At 48.1% G+C, this 19,017-nt stretch overlaps 3 protein-coding genes across 9 annotated transcripts in view; 2 read left to right on the top strand and 1 right to left on the bottom strand.

Moving 5' to 3' along the window:
* Window positions 1-768: 768 nt before the first annotated feature.
* On the top strand, window positions 769-4,573 carry LOC140421754 (uncharacterized). The gene is made up of 2 exons (XM_072506606.1): window positions 769-952; window positions 3,290-4,573. The coding sequence occupies exon 2, from the start codon at window positions 3,391-3,393 to the stop codon at window positions 4,426-4,428; it is 1,038 nt and encodes a 345-aa protein (XP_072362707.1). The 5' UTR covers window positions 769-952; window positions 3,290-3,390; the 3' UTR covers window positions 4,429-4,573.
* Window positions 948-11,781, bottom strand: LOC140421759 (uncharacterized). 2 transcript variants are annotated; one of them, XM_072506619.1, is made up of 2 exons: window positions 8,428-11,781; window positions 948-2,128 (listed from the first exon to the last, which is right to left on the bottom strand). In XM_072506619.1, exon 1 carries the CDS (start codon window positions 11,110-11,112, stop codon window positions 10,132-10,134), a length of 981 nt encoding a protein of 326 aa, XP_072362720.1. In that variant the 5' UTR covers window positions 11,113-11,781; the 3' UTR covers window positions 948-2,128; window positions 8,428-10,131. The 2 variants fall into 2 exon arrangements, with proteins under 2 accessions (XP_072362720.1, XP_072362719.1); XM_072506618.1 differs by lacking the exon at window positions 948-2,128 and adding an exon at window positions 7,122-7,831 and having other exon boundaries at window positions 8,416-11,781.
* A 382-nt stretch (window positions 11,782-12,163) lies between these two features.
* The window catches only part of LOC140421765 (uncharacterized), a 50,626-nt gene continuing 43,772 nt past the window's right edge, over window positions 12,164-19,017 (top strand). For 2 of the 6 annotated variants that reach the window (XR_011947055.1, XM_072506625.1), the window contains exons 1-2: window positions 12,164-12,271; window positions 12,812-12,869. The gene's annotated coding sequence lies outside the window, so the exon portion shown is untranslated. Of the gene's footprint in view, window positions 12,272-12,811; window positions 12,870-13,739; window positions 14,111-19,017 lie in introns of all 6 variants that reach the window. The other 4 variants (XM_072506627.1, XM_072506628.1, XM_072506626.1 and 1 more) reach the window with 4 other exon arrangements.

The following is a 19,017-nucleotide window of genomic DNA, read 5'->3' as shown; positions in this document are numbered from 1 at the left end:
AGGCTATTCGAGTCTGCACCAGCCCTTGGAAAGAGCACCCCAGTTAATCCCACGCCTTCACCCTATCCCGGTGACCCACCTAATCTTTTGGACACCAATTTATCAGGGCCAATCCACCTAACCTGCACATCTTTGGACTGTGGGAGGAAACCGGAGCACCCGGAGGAAACCCACACAGACACAGGGAGAAACTGCAATCTTCCCACAGTTATCCGAGGCCGGAAGTGAACCCGGGTCTCTGGGGCTGTGAAGCAGCAGTGCTAGCCACTATGCCACCGTGCCGCCCATTTAGTATCATTCAGATACTTCACATGCACTTTGGTTGCTGTATCAATTAATTTAATAATATGACATCTTGGCATTTGGCTCCAATGCGGTCTCTGACTGGGGCATGCGCAGTGAGGTACGTGCCTGGCCTTGGACGGTGAGGGGAAAAATGATCGGGTGAATTGAGTCACGGGGCCGCGAGGTGTGGGGGAACGAGACAGCGGAGTGGCTGGGAGGGGGGAGGGCTTCATAAACACAGCATGAATGCCTCAAACCCTGAAGAAGAAGCTCCTGATCCTGTGTTTGCAAAGGACGTTGTTGGGCTGCTCTGCATCACAGGCCCAGAATAACGGCAGCCATATTGCAGCAGGGCGCATGCGCAGTGGTCCATGTCCTGTCAGCAGGAGGAGAGAATATTGTGACGACAGTGATGGATTCTGGAAACTCCTTTTACAGTGGGTTAGAAGGGGAGGATTTACGCACAGCAAACTCAAACCAAGACAATTTTTATGTCTCCTCAATTTATATCTTAGACTAACAGTTGAAGGTCTTTGTAAAATTCTTTTTCAGGAAGTTAAAAGTGGAGCATTGATCAATGGGAAACTCAAACCAAGTATCACATTGTGATCTGACAGAGTCAGCGATACATCAGAACCTGAATATCAGCAGCATCTGAGTGTGCAAGGTAAAATGTTTGTCTGTTCTGTCTGTGCGAGAAGATTCCAGGTCCCAGTGTGACTGGAAAAACCCCGAGATTCACAAACCCTGGTTCGACCACACCTTGAAAACTCAACTCTGGGCAACAAACCTTGGGAGAATAGAATGGCCTCAGAGGGAGTGCAGAGCACAGATTCCCTTGAGTGATCATAGGATCATAGCACCCCTACAGTGCAGGGCGGGGGGGGGGGGGAATCGAATCCAGCACCAACCCTTCAAAATGAGCACTCTACCCATTTATGCTTCCTCCATCCACCCCACCCTATATGCATAACCCAGAACTTGAACTGCACATCCTTGGACATTAAGAGGCAATTTAGCATAGCCAATCCACTAACCTGCACATCTTTGGACGGCGAGGAAACCGGAGCACCATGCAGATAAGGGGAGAATGTACAAACTCCAACAAAGGCTGGAATTGAACCCGGGTCTCTGACGCTGTGAGGCAGCAGTGTTAACCACTGTGCCGCTGCTGAATCCCAAAGTTAAATTATACGATGAGATTACAGAAAGTAGTCATAGTCATTGTGGCACAGCGGAGGCTATTCGGCCCAGTGAGTCTATGCTAGTTCGCAAGAGCAGTCCAGTCAGTCCCATTCCCCTGTTCCATCCCTCAATCCTCGCAGGTTTCCATTAAATATTTATCCAATTGCCTTTTGAAAATATTCATCGTGTCCATTTCTGCCCTCCCCTCAGCCGCAACTTTAGGGTCATTACCATTGACTGCAAAATCGGTCCCCTTCACATCTCCCATATCTTTTACAAAACCTGAACATGTCCCCGAGTTCTTGTGCAACCAGTGAATGGGAACAGATTTTCTGTCTTATTTTACCGAAACCCATCAGAATCTTCTACATCTGAATTAAATCTCCTCAACCCCCTCTGCCGGAACCATTCTGCAAAATCTCTTCTGCACCTTCTCAAGGACCTTCACATTCTTCCTGAAGAGTGGTGACCAAAAATGGACGCAATACTCAAATTGTGGCCTTATCAGAGCTTTATAAAGCAGTAAAACTTCTATTTTGTGCTCATTAACACCATTAATCAGCTCAAGAGTTAATTTAATAAAAGCAAAATACTGCAGGTTCTTGAAATCTGAGATAAAACAGAAAATTCTGGATAAACTCAGCAGATCTGGCAGCATCTGTGAAGAGAGAATCAGAGTTTTTAAACATATTTCTTTATTCTCCTTTTTCGCATTTTCTCCCAAATTTACACCCATCAACAATAAACAATAATCAGTAACAAATATGTCAATCCCCATATCAATAACAACAATCCCATCCTCCCACCAAACCCCAAACATTCGCCCACATGTTCACATAAACAACTGACAAAAAGGAATCAGGAATCCCCCATTAACACCCATCGCCCCCCTCCCCCTCCCACCCCCCCAACTAATGTTCAATGTTATCCAGTTCTTGGAAGTGCATAATGAATAATGTTCATTTGAAGCATACTTGTGACAATAAGCAATTTTCATTTCATTTTCATTTCAGCCGTATCAGCTCCAACATCGCGCACAAGGTGGGGGTAATCACTCTCCGGAGCACCTCACACCAGACCCCTCCTCCATATCCTCTCCCAACTCTTCCTCTCACTTTCCTTTGATCCCTTCCAGTGGTGCCTTCTCCTCTTCCAAAAGAGCTCCGTAGACCGCTGACACTACCCCCTTCTCCAGTCCCCCTTTCGTCAGCACTTCCTCCAGTAATGTGGGGGAGAGAGAATCAGAGTTAATTTTTGGATCTAAATGATCTTTCCACAGAACTGCTTTGCTAACTACTCTCTGAATATATCCTGTCACTTCAGAGATAAAAGCACTTAGAAACCCCAGTCCCCTGTGTCCCTGCACAATCTTTAGCGCTCTGCCATTAATTATATCTTTCCCCTCCCTAACCCCTTTGCCACCTGATTATGAGGGATGTAATCCTTGGAATTTAGAAGATTAAAAAGGAATTGATCAAAGTTTTCAGGATGTTAATTGGAATTGTCAAAGTTCTGCTCATGTTGAAGATATATTAAATACTTGTTTCAATCACTCAGCCTCTACTACTCCCTTTCTCTCTCCTTCTCGCAGAGTGTCAGAGTCTAGTGTAGATCCAGACCAATTGGCAGGTTCCCTTCCCTGAAGGATGTCAATGAACCAGTTGTGTATTTACAACAATCCAGCCGTTTTCATGGTCACATTTTTCTGGTGCCAGCCCCACAAATGACCAGATTCATTCAACTCAATTTCACAACCTGCCTTTGTGTTTTTGTGGGTTCTCTCTCACTCCCTATTTTCTGTTTTAAATCCGGTTCACAGGTCATTGGAAGAGGAGGATTTGCAGTCGGGAAACTTCATCACATCAGGATCAGCACCAGTTGCTCCATTTACCGGAACGTGAATATCAAACTACATTGAACATGGAAGGAAACAGCACCATTCACAGTGGGGAGAAACCGTACACGTGTTCTGTGTGTGGACGAGGCTTCAGCCAAACATCAGGCCTGTCGAGACACAAGCGGGGTCACTCTGGGGAGAAGCCGTGGAAATGTGGGGACTGTGGGAAGGGATTCATTTCCCCATCAGTGCTGGAATCACATCGACACAGTCACACTGGGGAGAAACCGTGGAAATGTGGGGACTGTGGGAGGGGATTCATTTCCCCATCAGAGCTGGAAACACATCGACGCAGTCACACTGGAGAGAAACCGTTTTCCTGCTCCAAGTGTGGGAAGAGTTTTACTATTTCAGCCAACCTGCTGAGACACCAGCGGGTTCACACTGAGGACAGACCATTTCAATGCTCAGACTGCAGGAAATGCTATAAAAGTTCCGAGGAACTGATGCTCCATCAACGTGTTCACACTGACAAGAGAACGTTCAGGTGCTCTCACTGCAGGACTGGGTTCAGGCGATCGACCCAACTCACTGTACACCAGAGGATTCACACCGGGGAGAGGCCATTTATCTGCTCCAAGTGTGGAAGGGGATTCACTCAGTCATCTGACCTGCTGACGCACAAGAGAATTCACACTGGGGAGAAACCCTTCACCTGCTCAGAGTGTGGGAAGGGATTCACTACCTCATCCACCCTGCTGAGACACCACCGAGTTCACACAGACAAGAGACCTTTTAAATGTTCAGACTGTGGGAAGGGCTTGAAAAGTTCCTGGGAACTGATGTACCATCAACGAGTTCACACTGACGAGAAACCATTCAGATGCTCTCGCTGTGGGACTGGGTTCAGACAATCATCACAACTCACTGACCACCGCCGAATTCACACTGGCACAAGACCTTTCACCTGCTCCGAGTGTGGGAAGGGATTCACTCAGTCATCCAACCTGCTGACCCACCAGCGGGTTCACACTGGGGAGAGGCCGTTCACCTGCTCCCAGTGTGGGAACGCTTTCACAACCTCATCCAGCCTGCTGAGACATCAGCGAGTTCATAAATAACTAGAGTGATTGGAATTTTCCGTTAATCACACCCAGGACTGAACCGTGTTCATTGGGGTCTGGTTCTGCTGATGGAAATAAACTGCAGCCACTTACAGAGACTCATATTCTGGCTAAAAGTCAAATAAATTAGATCTGTGGAAAATACGCAGTGTGTTGGAACTTTTTAATATCTCTGACACAAGTTAGTTCCTTTTGATGTTCTCTCGCTCTCCCCTGTCTCTTCCATCCTCACCTCCAACAAGAAGTGTGAGGAGCTTGTGGAGCTTCTTTGTGACTGAGATTGAGTAAATCCGATCAGCTACCTCTGCTGCTTCCCTCCCTTCCACGAGCCCACCGGACCAAACTGTCTCTAAATGTCATCCTTTCCCGAGCCCTGAACCCACATCTTTCTCTAGCTTCTCTACCATCTTCCTTTATGCCCTCTCAGAGCTCATCTTGTCCATGACACCCAGCTCCCGCTCCATCGACCCTATTCCCACAAAACTGATCACTCAACTTCCCCATGTTCACTGACTTTGTTGAATCTTTTCTCTATTAGGTACTGTCCCTCCCCTTCTGCCATCATTCTACCCTTGTCAAAAAGCAAACCCTTGACTCCACCATCCTTACCAATTACTGCCCCATCGCCTGCACCCCTCTCCTCTCCCAAATCCGTTCATTTTTCCCAGAACGACATGTTTGAGACCCTCCAATCAGGTTTCTGCTCTGTCACCGTGCTGAAACAACTCTTATCAAAGTCACAAATTACATCCTCTGTGACTGTGACAAAGATAAACTCTCCCCTCTGTCTTCAGCCTTTGACAAGGTCGACCACACCATTCTGCTCCGTCACCTCTCCACTGTCACCCAGCTGGGTGCGGCTGCTCTCTCCTGGTTCCATTCTTCTGCATCTGATCAGAGCCAGTGAATCACTTGTAATGCCTTCCCTTCTCACTCCCACAGTTACCTCTGGTGTTCCCAAAGGTTCCAATCTTGTCTCCTCTTCTTTCTTGTCCACATGTTCCCACAATAACACCATCTGGACACAGTGTCAGTTGTCACATTTACACTGACAGCTCCCAGCTCTACCTCACCACCACCTCTCTCCCCGTCTCCACCTTTGTTAAATTCTCAGCCTGTTTGTCTGATATCCAGTGGTGGATGTGCAGACATTTCCTCCAATTAAATATTGGGAAAGCCAAAGTCAATGTTTTCATTCCCGAGCTACCAACTCCCTTCCTCTCCCTGGTAACGTCTCGACGCTAAACCAGACCTGTTTGCACACCTCATGTTTGAATCCGAGATTCCCCACAGTAGGCTATTGCAGAAAATACGGAGGCTGGGGATTGAGGGAGATTTAGAGATGTGGATCAGAAATTGGCTAGCTGAAAGAAGACAGAGGGTGGTGGTTGATGGGAAATGTTCAGAATGGAGTTCAGTTACAAGTGGCGTACCACAAGGATCTGTTCTGGGGCCGTTGCTGTTTGTCATTTTTATCAATGACCTAGAGGAAGGCGCAGAAGGGTGGGTGAGTAAATTTGCAGACGATACTAAAGTCGGTGGTATTGTCGACAGTGTGGAAGGATGTAGCAGGTTACAGAGGGATATAGATAAGCTGCAGAGCTGGGCTGAGAGGTGGCAAATGGAGTTTAATGTAGAGAAGTGTGAGGTGATTCACTTTGGAAGGAATAACAGGAATGCGGAATATTTGGCTAATGGTAAAGTTCTTGGAAATGTGGATGAGCAGAGGGATCTAGGTGTCCATGTACATAGATCCCTGAAAGTTGCCACCCAGGTTGATAGGGTTGTGAAGAAGGCCTATGGAGTGTTGGCCTTTATTGGTAGAGGGATTGAGTTCCGGAGTCAGGAGGTCATGTTGCAGCTGTACAAAACTCTGGTATGGCCGCATTTGGAGTATTGCGTACAGTTCTGGTCACCGCATTATAGGAAGGACGTGGAGGCTTTGGAGCGGGTGCAGAGGAGATTTACCAGGATGTTGCCTGGTATGGAGGGGAAATCTTATGAGGAAAGGCTGATGGACTTGAGGTTGTTTTCGTTGGAGAGAAGAAGGTTAAGAGGAGACTTAATAGAGGCATACAAAATGATCAGGGGGTTAGATAGGGTGGACCGTGAGAGCCTTCTCCCGCGGATGGAAATGGCTGGCACGAGGGGACATAGCTTTAAACTGAGGGGTAATAGATATAGGACAGAGGTCAGAGGTAGGTTCTTTACGCAAAGAGTGGTGAGCCGTGGAGTGCCCTACCTGCTACAGTAGTGAACTCGCCAACATTGAGGGCATTTAAAAGTTTATTGGATAAACATATGGATGATAATGGCATAGTGTAGGTTAGATGGCTTTTGTTTCGGTGCAACATCGTGGGCCGAAGGGCCTGTACTGCGCTGTATTGTTCTATGTTCTATGTACTGCTGGCCCTTGTGTCTGTGTGTCCCAGGCTTTCTCAGTCAAAATTATTTCAAAACTTTCCCCACAGAGAGATCAATCATTCTCCTTTCATAATCAGATACATGGAATAAGTCATTCTGAAAGATCGTGTCAGGATTGTGACGTTGAATTTTCTGTCTGCAAATCCTCTCCCTCTAACTCCCAGTAAAAGGAGTTTATAGAGATTTTCCGTGGAAAGAGCACCCTACCCAAGCCCACCCCCCCCCAACCTATCCCCATAACCCAGTAACCCCACCCAACACTCAGGGCAATTTTGGACACTAAGGGCAATTTATCATGGCCAATCCACCTAACCTGCACATCTTTGGTCTGTGGGAGGAAACCGGAGCACCCGGAGAAAACCCACGCACACACGGGGAGAACGTGCAGACTCCGCACAGACAGTGATCCAAGCCGCGAATCGAACCAGGGACCCTGGAGCTGTGAAGGAATTGTGCTAAACACTATGCTACCATGCTGCCCTGTGTGGTTTCAGGTGAGGTAGAGACAGGCTGCTCACATCCCTGCTCTCACTGCCCAGAGGCTTGTCACAGAATCATAGAATTTACAGTGCAGAAGGAGGTAATTCAGCCCATCGAGTCTGCACCGGCCCTTGGAAAGAACACCCTACTCAAGCCCCACAACTCCTTCCTCTCCCCTTTATCCCCATAACCCAACCTAACCTTTTTGGACACGAAGGGCAATTTAGAATGGCCAATCCACCTAACCTGCACATCATTGGAGGGTCTCCACCCTCTGGCTTTCAGAGCCCCTGAGGGTCCTGGGACCAGACTGACCCATCTGTACCTGTGCCGGGCAGATTCAGCTGGAGACGGGGCGGCGTGTTGGATACTGCCTGTGGGTTTGGGGACAATGGGTCTAAGGTGGGAGCCCTTTGCTGGAGATCAGTGACGTGTTGACAGTATCTGTCATCCTGTTCAAGGCAGCAGACATCTCCTGCACGGCCGAGGTCATGACCTACACCGACCCATTTCAGAGCCGTGCTTGAAGCTCCTTGGAGGCAGCCACTCTCTCCATGACAGACAGTCTCTGGAACCTCCTCTAGCCCTACAACCCTCCAAGCTCCCTCACTCCTCCAATTAGGGGAGAAGGTGGCATTGTGGTAATGTCACTGGATTAGTGATCCAGGGGCCCAGGCTAATGCTCTGGAGACACGGATTCAAATCCCAAACCCAATGAATAAACCTGGAATTCTAAAGTTAGTCTCAGCGGCCGTGACAACTATCAAGGATTGTTGGAAAAACCCATCTGGTTCACTAATGCCCTTCAGTGAAGGAAATCTGCCGCCCTTACCTGGTCTGGCCTACATGTGACTCCAGACCCACAGTAATGTGTTTGACTCTAGTGCCGAGCTGGCCACTCAGCTGAAGGGAAATTAGGGATGGGTTCAAATCCCGGCCTTTCCAGTGACGTCCACATCCCATAAAACAATCAAAATAAAAATTCTCACCCCCTTCAGCTCCTCGACTTGCTTCACTCCACCATTGGCAGAGGCACCTTCACCTACTGAGGTCCTAAGGGCTGGAAACCCCTCACGAAACCTGTCTCCTTACCTTTTCCACCCAGCTTCTGACCCTCTGTGAAGGGTCTCCGACATTTTAACCTGTTGATGGGTAAATGCCAGTTGTTGTTGTCGCTGCCTCACATTGGAAAACTCAGGAATGTCACAAAAACACTCGGAAACTTCAGGCCGAAGATTCTCAGCTGGAAACTTCACCTTCAGTCAGGAACAGATCACAGCTTTGCATCATCTCTCATTGGACAGCACATTTTGTAAAAAAATTCAACATCTAATAATGTTCATAAAATGTCAGAAATTCATTGACTGTGAATAGAATGAGCTCTCTCTGGCTCTCAGTAACAAAGCTTCCACAGCAGCTTGCTGGGTGACACACACAGCACAGGCCTGTTCTCTCTGTCACAAACCCTGAAACCAGATTTCTAAACTGGAGAAGGTTGGATCTGACGACCCAAATATAAACCAACTGTCTGAGTAAAGGTTAAAACGGTTCGACAGGAAAATCACTTTGGACAGGAAAGATTTTCAAAGTGATCGGTGCTGGATTCAGACTAACACCAAACACTCTGACTGGATCCAGAGGAAGGAGAACACAAGAGACTCCAGCCCCGGAGATCAGCTCCATCTGTCCGAGTGTCTGATCCGGGATCAGTAAACCATTCCGAGGAGACTGTCACCTCCAGCCCCGGAGATCAGCTCCATCTGTCTGAGTGTCTGATTGTGGACCAGGAAACCATTCCGAGGAGACTGTCACCTCCGCCCCGGAGATCAGCTCCATCTGTCCGAGTGTCTGATCCGGGATCGGTAAACCATTCCGAGGAGACCGTCACCTCCAGCCCCGGAGATCAGCTCCATCTGTCTGAGTGTCTGATTGTGGACCAGGAAACCATTCCGAGGAGACTGTCACCTCCGCCCCGGAGATCAGCTCCATCTGTCCGAGTGTCTGATCCGGGATCGGTAAACCATTCCGAGGAGACCGTCACCTCCAGCCCCGGAGATCAGCTCCATCTGTCCGAGTGTCTGATCCGGGATCAGTAAACCATTCCGAGGAGACTGTCACCTCCAGCCCCAGAGATCAGCTCCATCTGTCCGAGTGTCTGATCCGGGATCAGTAAACCATTCCGAGGAGACCGTCACCACCAGCCCCAGAGATCAGCTCCATCTGTCCGAGTGATTGATCCGGGATCGGTAAACTATTCCGAGGAGACCGTCACCTCCAGCCTCGGAGATTGTCTCCATCTGCCCGAGTGTCTGATCCAGGATCAGTAAACCATTCCGAGGAGACTGTCACCTCCGCCCCGGAGATCAGCATCTCCCTGATCCGGGACCAGTAAACCATTCTCACATGTTGTGGGTCACATGTATTTCCTGCCGATTTAGCTGGTGTACCAAATCTACACTGTTGCTTTTTCATAAATTGCTTTAAAATCACCAATGACTTGGATCCCCTTTTTGGGTAAACTCTTGACTCCTGGACTAAAATCTTTCAATTTTCAGCATTCATCACGAAATGAAATGAAAATCACTTATTGTCACAAGTAGGCTTCAATGAAATTACTGTGAAAAGCCCCTGGTCGCCACATTCTGGTGCCTCTTCGGGGAGGCTGGTACGAGAATTAATCTTGTTGACTCTAAACACAGTTGTAAAGGAGCCTTCTGTCTGCATCTCGGAGCTCTGAACCATGGAAGAGAATGACTGGGGCATGTTTCTTACACACCTCAGGGTTAACCCACACATTCAGTCCTGGATCTGATTGACAGCAGCTAAAACAGCAGAATCCAATCCCTGGACAGACTCATGAAGTCGCTGGTGTCTCAGCATAAGTTGTAAGTCAGTGAATCCATTCCCGCACTCGGGGCAGGTGAACGATCTCTCTCCAGTGTGAACTCGCTGGTGAATCATCAGCTCATTGCTGCTTCTAAAGCTCTGCTCACAGGCAAAACATTTAAAAGGTTTTATATCAGAGTGAATTTGTTGGTGTTTCAGCAGGTTGTATGACTGAGTGAATCCCTTCCCACACACAGAGCAGGTGAACGGTCTCTCCCCAGTGTGAACTCGCTGGTGCATCACTAGACCATTGCTGCTTCGAAAGCTCTGCTCACAGTCAAAACATTTAAAAGGTTTTATATCAGAGTGAATTTGTTGGTGTTTCAGGAGGTGATAAGACTGAATGAATCCCTTCCCACATACAGAGCAGGTAAACGGTCTCTCCCCAGTGTGAATTCTCTGATGTACAGTAAGTTCAGATGATCGCCTGAAGCCAGTCCCGCAGTGAGAGCATCTGAATGGTCTCTCATCAGTGTGAACACGTTGATGACAGGTCACTTCCCCGGACGTTTTAAAGCACTTCCCACAGTCTGGACATTTAAAAGGTCTTTTATCAGTGTGAACTCGCTGGTGTTTCTGCAGGTTAGATGTAGCAGTGAATCCCTTTCCACACAAGGAGCAGGTGAATGGCTTCTCCTCACTGTGAATGAGTTGGTGTCTCAACAGATACTTTTTGCTTTTAAATTTCTTCTCACAGTCACAACATTTGAAAGGTGTCTGATCAGTGTGAACATACTGGTGTGTCAGCAGGCTGGATGACTGAGTGAATCCCTTCCCACAGGTGGAGCAGGTGAATGGTCTCTCCCCAGTGTGACTGCGTCGATGCATTTCCAGTTCGGAAGGGTAACTGAATCCCTTCCAACAGTCCCCACATTTCCACGGTTTCTCCATGGTGCCGGTGTCCTTGTGTCTCTCCAGGTTGAATGACAAGTTGAACTCTCATCCAGACACACAACACGTGTATGTTTCTCCCCACTGTGAATGGTGTGATGGTTTTTCTGTCTGTGTAACTGGTTAAAGCTCTTCCCACATCAGTTCACTGGAACACTCACTGTCTGTGTGCGTCTCGGTGCTTTTTCAGTCACACTGATATTTGAAATCTTTTCCCACAAACTGAACAGACAAACATTACACCTTCCACATTCAAAGATATTCAGGTTCTAAAGAATTGAGTGACTCTGTCAGATCTTGATGTTTGGTTGGAGTTTTCTGTCAGCCAATCCTCCGCTTCCAATATCCTATAAAAGGAGTTTACAAAATCCATCACTGTCAGTCCAGGATAGAAATTCTGAACAGGCAATTCTAGTTTCTCTGGAACATTTTTCCCTCTCTTGTTCCCCCAAAGCTGTAAATCCCCGTCCCACACACTCTCCCTCCTCCCTGGGCTGAAATCCAAACCCATTCCACCATCTGCACCATTTCTTTCCTCCACTCCCAGTTTTCTCCCTCCCTCTCCTCTGCCTGGGTTCAGTTCTCCAGCTCCTGTCTGCAGACTGACAATAAAATCAATGGGTCTTATTGGGGGTTTAGGGCCTCCGCTCACCCGCCTGAGTCCAGCTTCATGTCCGCACTGCGCGTGCTCCAGCTCACAATAGCTGGGGAGTGATTGACGGTGGCTTCTGACCAATAGGAGGAGAGCAATCCGGGTGTGGATTTTCCCTGTATTTACCGGCCGCCATCTTGGGTAAGAGAGTCAGGTCTTTTGTTCTTGGAGCGGAGCGCTTCGACGGCCATCTTAGTATGGGAAGAGGGAGTGGGCGGGGCTTCCTCCTCACTGACAGGCCCCGGGGAACCGGCGACCGCCGCCATTTTGGGAGTGGAAAGCGGGTCTTTTGTTCTTGGAGCAGAGCGCTGGGGCGGCCATCTTGGTCAGGGAAGAGGGAGTGGGCGGGACTTCCTCCCCGGTGACAACACCCGGGTCACCCGGCGGCCGCCTCCATCTTGTGGCGGTGATTTTCTATCCGGGTCTTTAGTGAAGGACAATGAGCTGGAGCTGAGGTTGGAAAGTGTTCAGAGGAAGGTCTGAAATCAGATTTACAGCCAGATATCTGTAAGACCCACAAAGTTCACATTCAGTATGTTTGGCAAATGAAATCACAATGCTGCAAACACTCAGTTCTGAAGAAGAATCAGATTGCATTGGAAATATTAACTCTCTTTCTCTCTCTTCACAGAAGCTGCCAAATCTGCTGAGGATTTCCACAACTTTCTGTTTTCACTTCACATTTCCAGCTTCTGCAGAGTTTTACTCAAATTATTATGTTTTTGAAATTCTTTTACTTAACCAGTTAAGAGTAAAACAATTGTCACCATTTAAATGTCCAAATCAGTGATATTTATTTGTTTAACTGAGACTGGGCTGTTCAGGAGCAATGTCAGAAATCACTTCACAGAAAATATAGTGAAATCTGGAATTCTGATCAGATTCTGTCAATAGAAACTATAAAAACTGAGATTGATTGAAGTTGTGAGACAAGAGTATTAATGGTTATAGAATCAAGGGAGATGGATGGATTTAACAAACAGATCAGACATCTGCAAACTGGAGCTTAATGTCTGAGGTTCAACTGATTCTGGTTTTGTTTTGAAGGTGGTGTCGGTTTCCTGTCCTGTCGATTATCTCCACACCCGTGGGTAATTTGCCGGAGGTGAGATAATCATTTTTATTTGTGTCAAAGAACAAAGAAATGTACAGCACAGGAACAGGCCCTTCGGCCCTCCAAGCCTGTGCCGACCATGCTGCCCGACTAAACTACAATCTTCTACACTTCCTGGGTCCGTATCCTTCTATTCCCATCCTATTCATATATTTGTCGAGATGCCCCTTAAATGTCCCTATCGTCCCTGCTTCCACTACCTCCTCCGGTAGCGAGTTCCAGGCACCCACTACCCTCTGCGTAAAAAACTTGCCTTGTACATCTACTCTAAACCTTGCCCCTCTCACCTTAAACCTATGCCCCCTAGTAATTGACCCCTCTACCCTGGGGAAAAGCCTCATGAGTCATGAGTAGGCTTTCATTAACACTGCAGTGATTAACTATGATTAACACAAACTGATTTGACTTGATTTTTATTCAGAATTTAATTTCTTATAACAAGTTTGGAGTTTATGAACACCATAATAACAATCATTATTATTGTCACAAGTAGGCTTATATTAACACTGCAATGAAGTTACTGTGAAAATCCCCTAGTTGCCACACTCCGACGCCTGTTTGGGTAAATTGGGGGAAAATTCAGAATGTCCAGTTCAACTTACAAATCATCTCACATCTTTCAGGACTTGTGGGAGACCCACGCAGACACGGGGAGAACGTGCAGACTCTGCACAGTGACCTAAGTGGGAATCAAACCCAGGTCCCTGGTGTTGTGAAGCAACAGTGCTAACAACTGTGTTACCGTGAAGGGGAAGAGGGTTGGTGCAGTGACACAGCCTTGTCTGATCCCAGTCTTCACTGAAATAGTGTCTGGGGTATTTCCATTGATGAGGATCATGGCTTGTGTGTCACATTGTGCAGGCGGAGGATGGTGGCCAATTTCTGAGGACAGCCAAATTTGAAGAACATACTGAAAAAACATCACTTTGACGGCGTAAAGCATTTTTGTGAGGTCAGAAAAGACAAAGAACTGCGATTGCTGCTGTTCCGTATATTTTTCTTGTGTTTGTCAAATAGTGTCGATCATGTCTTTGGTGCCTCGTGAAGGGAGATAACCTAACTGTGACTCTGGAAGGAGCTCTTTGGCCACGAAGAGATCATTGAGGAGGATCCTGGCAGTGATCTTCTCTGGCAGACAGCAGGGAGTCGCCTGTGCAGTTACCACAATCAGACTTGTCTTGAATATAGTCACAGTGTTTTTGAGATCCCCCGGCATGCATCCATCGTCCCAGGTGAGGAATATGAGATTGTGTAGCTATGCCAGGAGTGTAACCCCGCCATGCTTCAGAATTTCAGCAGGAATTTGTTCTGCTCCAGAGGCCCTGTTGTTTTTCAGCTGTTGAATGGCTTTTTCACTCCGCTCCAGATCGGGGTACCGCGGGGACTGAGCCGGACAGATACTGAGGAATGGACTTGAGGATGTTAAAGCCAAAGACAGAGTCTCCGTCGAGTGGTTCTTCAGAATGTTCCCTCCAGTGAGCACTGACTGACACTCTGTCCTTAATGAGTTCCCCTCCACACTTTGCTCTCAGTAGGGTGGGCTATTGACTGCTTAGGTCATCAATTGTATCGGCAGCACTGGTGAAACCGTGCATGCCATTGCTTTCCATGAGCTGTTGGCTATCCCTCACTCTTTCTACCTCAAACGGCCTCAAAAATTTGGAAAGCATAGAGCAGGCACCTCAAAAGCACTGGAGCAGTACTTCTAGCAGTGCCTTCACAAGATGCTCCAAATCCAAGGGCAAGGAGGGCGATCCAACAAAGGGGAGGGAAAGAGAAAACTGGGCGTGGGGCAAAGAAAGTCGGGGGCAGAGGTGAGTGTAGTGGCCATCACTAAGGAGAAGGTGCCGGGGAAGCTGAAAGCTCTGAAGGTGGATAAATCACCCAGACCGGATAGACTACACCCCAGGGTACCGAAGGAGATAACTGCGGAGCCATTGGTGGTCATCTTTCAGGATTCACTGGAGTCAAGGGGCTCCCAGGGACAGGGAAGTGACTAATGTAACACCCCAGTTTAAGAAAGGAAAGGGGTAGAAGATGGGAAATTATAGGCCAGTTAGTCTTGTGGTGTTGGGCGCTCTGAGGTGCAGACGAACCAACACGGTTGCGATTGGTACAACGCAGTTTTATTCCAACTAGTTATTTACACATCTGACTTGGTACTCATCACGTGGTGACTGTGTGAGTGCCTTGTTAATGAGGTCCTGGCCTTGTCCTGTCTCCAGATGGACTGGCCAGCAGGTGTCGTGTTTCTTGTCTTATACTGTGTCTGCGATTGGCTGTCGTGTTATGTGTGCTAATTGGTCTGTCTATCATGATGTGTGTGTTGTGATGTGTGTTTGAATATCATGACATCCCCCTTTTTTACAAGATTATGTGCCTACGAGGCTATAAATAATGTGTCCTGAGTGCAGCTAAAAGTGTGTGTGCGTGATATTTACAGCATGTACATGTGGCGTAACTATATACAAGGGGCGATGTCAGGTGTGACATGCTAACGAGGTTGTACCATAACAAAAGAAGAAGAACGTTGAAATTTGGACCGATCAAACGAGGCCTGGAACGATAAAACAGTGACATGTTACAATACAGTAGTTGCTAAAATGTGACGTGTGAACAGTCTCATAAGTCCAGTCTAGTAGGTGGGCGACGAATTCGGGTTGACCGCCTCAAGGGTGGGTCGAGAACCACCGGCTGAGGTGCGAGTCTGGCCACGGGCGGTGACAGAAGGGGCATGGTATATGGCAGCTCCACGAAGTCGCTATCAGGAACCAGTGGAGGACACGGCGTCTGTGTATGGTTCCGTTGCGAGCGTGGAAGTAGGCGAAGGGCTCGGCGATTGCGCCTACGCACGGATCCATCCGGCATGCGTACCAGGAACGAGCGGGGAGCCACGCGTCGGAGAACTTCGGCAGGTGCTGACCAGCCACTGCCTGGTAGGTGAATGCGGACGTTGTCTCCAGGGGCCAGGGAGGGAAGACCAGTTGCCCTTGTGTCGTACGATCTCTTCTGGCGATCGTGCTGCAGTTGCATCCTATGCAGTACCGGAGCATGGTCTATTGTTGGTGCCAGGATGGAAGGCACAGTGGTTCTGAGGGTGCGACCCATCAGCAGCTGTGCTGGTGAGAGACCCGTGGCTAGTGGGGCCGAGCGATAGGCCAGCAATTACATCACAGCCAGCAGGTAAGTGATTGGCTTGTGACTGGTAAGTGATTTCTCTCTCTTTGACTTTCTCTTAGCTGTGTAGTGTAGTTCAAATTTAACTTCAGGTTTAAGTCATGGCAGGAGAGCTCAGACCCGTGTCATGCTCCTCTTGTGAGATGTGGCAAGTCAGGGACCCTTCTGGTGTCCCTGACTCCTTCATCTGCAAGAAGTGTGTCCAACTGCAGCTCCTGTTAGACCGCTTGACGGCTCTGGAGCTGCGGATGGATTCACTTTGGAGCATCCGCAATGCTGAGGAAGTTGTGGATAGCACATTCAGTGAGTTGGTCACACCGCAGATTAAAATTACTGAGGCAGATAGGGAATGGGTGACCAACAGACAGAGGAAGAGTAGGAAGGCAGTGCAGGGATCCCCTGCGGTCATCTCCCTCCAAAACAGATTTACCGTTTTGGAAACTGTTGGGGGAGATGGCTCACCAGGGGAAGGTGGCAGCAGCCAGGTTCATGGCACCGTGGCTGGCTCTGCTGCACAGAAGGGCGGGAAAAAGAGTGGCAGAGCTATAGTGATAGGGGATTCAATTGTAAGGGGAATAGACAGGCGTTTCTGCGGACGCAAACGAGAATCCAGGTTGGTATGTTGCCTCCCTGGTGCAAGGGTCAAGGATGTCTCGGAGCGGCTGCAGGGCATTCTGGAGGGGGAGGGTGAACAGCCAGCTGTCGTGGTGCATATAGGCACCAACGATATAGGTAAAAAACGGGATGAGGTCCTACAAGCTGAATTGAGGGAGTTAGGAGTTAAACTAAAAAGTAGGACCTCAAAGGTAGTAATCTCAGGATTGCTACCAGTGCCACGTGATAGTCAGAGTAGGAATGACAGGATAGCTAGGATGAATACGTGGCTTGAGAGATGGTGCAAGAGGGAGGGTTTCAAATTCCTGGGACATTGGGACCGGTTCTGGGGGAGGTGGGACCTGTACAAATCGGACGGTCTGCATCTGGGTGGGACCGGAACCAATGTTCTCGGGGGTGTGTTTGCTAGTGCAGTTGGGGAGGGTTTAAACTAATGTGGCAGGGGGATGGGAACCGATGTAGGAAGTCAGTGGGGATGGAAACAAAAGGCAGGAAGTGGGAGTGTAAAGCATGACCAGAGAAAGCAGGGCAGAGAGCAAGGAAAGCCTACATTAAACTGCATTTATTTCAATGCAAGGGGCCTGATGGGCAAAGCGGATGAACTCATGGCATGGATGGGCACATGGGACTGGGATATTATAGCTATGACTGAAACATGGCTAAGGGAGGGGCAGGACTGGCAGCTCAATGTTCCGGGGTACAGATGCTATAGAAAGGATAGAACAGGAGGTAAGAGAGGAGGGGGAGTGGCGTTTTTGATTCGGGAGAACATTACGGCAGTACTTAGAGGGGATATATCCGAGGGTTCGCCCACTGAATCTATATGGGTGGAACTGAAAAATAAGAGGGAGAGATCACCTTGATAGGACTGTACTACAGGCCCCCAAATAGTCAGCGGGAAATTGAGGAGCAAATATGTAAGGAGATTACAGATAGCTGCAAGAAAAATAGGGTGGTAATAGTAGGGGACTTTAACTTTCCCAACATTGACTGGGACAGCCGTAGCATTAGGGGCTTGGATGGAGGGAAATTTGTAGAGTGTATTCAGGAGGAATTTCTCATTCAGTATGTGGATGGACCAACTAGAGAGGGGGCAAAACTTGACCTCGTCTTGGGAAATAAGGAAGGGCAAGTGACAGAAGTGTTAGTGAGGGATCACTTTGGGACAAGTGACCATAACTCCATTAGTTTTAAGATAGCTATGGAGAATGATAGGTCTGGCCCAAGAGTTAAAATTCTTAATTGGGGCAAGGCAAATTTTGATGGTATCAGACAGGAACATTCAGAGGTAGATTGGGGAGACTGTTGGCAGGCAAAGGGACGGTTGGTAAATGGGAGGCTTTTAAAAATGTGTTAACCAGGGTGCAGGGTAAGCGCATTCCCTTTAGAGTGAAGGGCAAGGCGGGTAGAAGTAGGGAACCCTGGATGACTCGAAATATTGAGACTCTGGTCAAAAAGAAGAAGGAGGCATATGCGTACATAAACAACTGGGATCAAGTGGATCCCTTGAAGAGTATAGAGATTGTCGAAATAGAGTTAAGAGGGAAATCAGGAGGGCAAAAAGGGGACATGAAATTGCTTTGGCAAATAATGCAAAGGAGAATCCAAAGAGATTCTACAGATACATAAAGGGGAAAAGAGTAACTAGGGACAGAGTAGGGCCCCTTCAGGATCAACAAGGACATCTATGTGCAGAGCCACAAGTGTTGGGTGAGATCCTGAATGAATATTTCTCATCGGTATTCACGGTGGAGAATGGCATGGATGTTTGGAAACTAAGGGAAATAAATAGTGATGTCTTGAGAAGTGTGCATATTACAGAGGAGGACGTGCTAGAAGTCTTAAAGCGCATCAAGGTAGATAAATCCCCGGGACCTGATGAAATGTGTCCCAGGATGTTGTGGGAGGCTAGGGAGGAAATTGCGGGTCTCCTAACATAGATATTTGAATCATCGGCAGCCACAGTTGAGGTGCCTGAAGATTGGAGAGTGGCGAATGTTGTGCCCTTGTTTAAGAAGGGCAGCAGGGAAAAGCCTGGGAACTACAGACCGGTGAGCCGAACGTCTGTAGTAGGTAAGTTGCTAGAAGGTATTCTGAGAGACAGGAGCTACAAGCATTTAGAGAGACAAGGACTGATTCGGGGCAGTCAGCATGGCTTTGTGCGTGGAAAATCATGTCTCACAAATTTGATTGAGTTTTTTGAGGGGGTGACCAAGAAGGTAGATGAGGGCAGTGCAGTAGACGTTGTCTACATGGACTTTAGCAAAGCCTTTGACAAGGTACCGCATGGTAGGTTGTTGCAGAAGGTTAAAGCTCACGGGATCCAGGGTGAGGTTGCCAATTGGAT

This window comes from Scyliorhinus torazame, chromosome 5 (assembly GCF_047496885.1).
Source record: "Scyliorhinus torazame isolate Kashiwa2021f chromosome 5, sScyTor2.1, whole genome shotgun sequence".
In the NCBI taxonomy this organism is placed as follows: Eukaryota; Metazoa; Chordata; class Chondrichthyes; order Carcharhiniformes; family Scyliorhinidae; genus Scyliorhinus; species Scyliorhinus torazame.
Note: the sequence above shows the minus strand (reverse complement) of the source record. Positions and strands in the feature narration are given on the sequence as shown.

Coding starts and splice junctions, on each gene's coding strand:
- LOC140421754 (XM_072506606.1), top strand. CDS start 3,391: ATGGAAGGAAACAGCACCATTCACAGTGGGGAGAAACCGTACACGTGT.
- LOC140421759 (XM_072506619.1), bottom strand. CDS start 11,112: ATGGAGAAACCGTGGAAATGTGGGGACTGTTGGAAGGGATTCAGTTAC.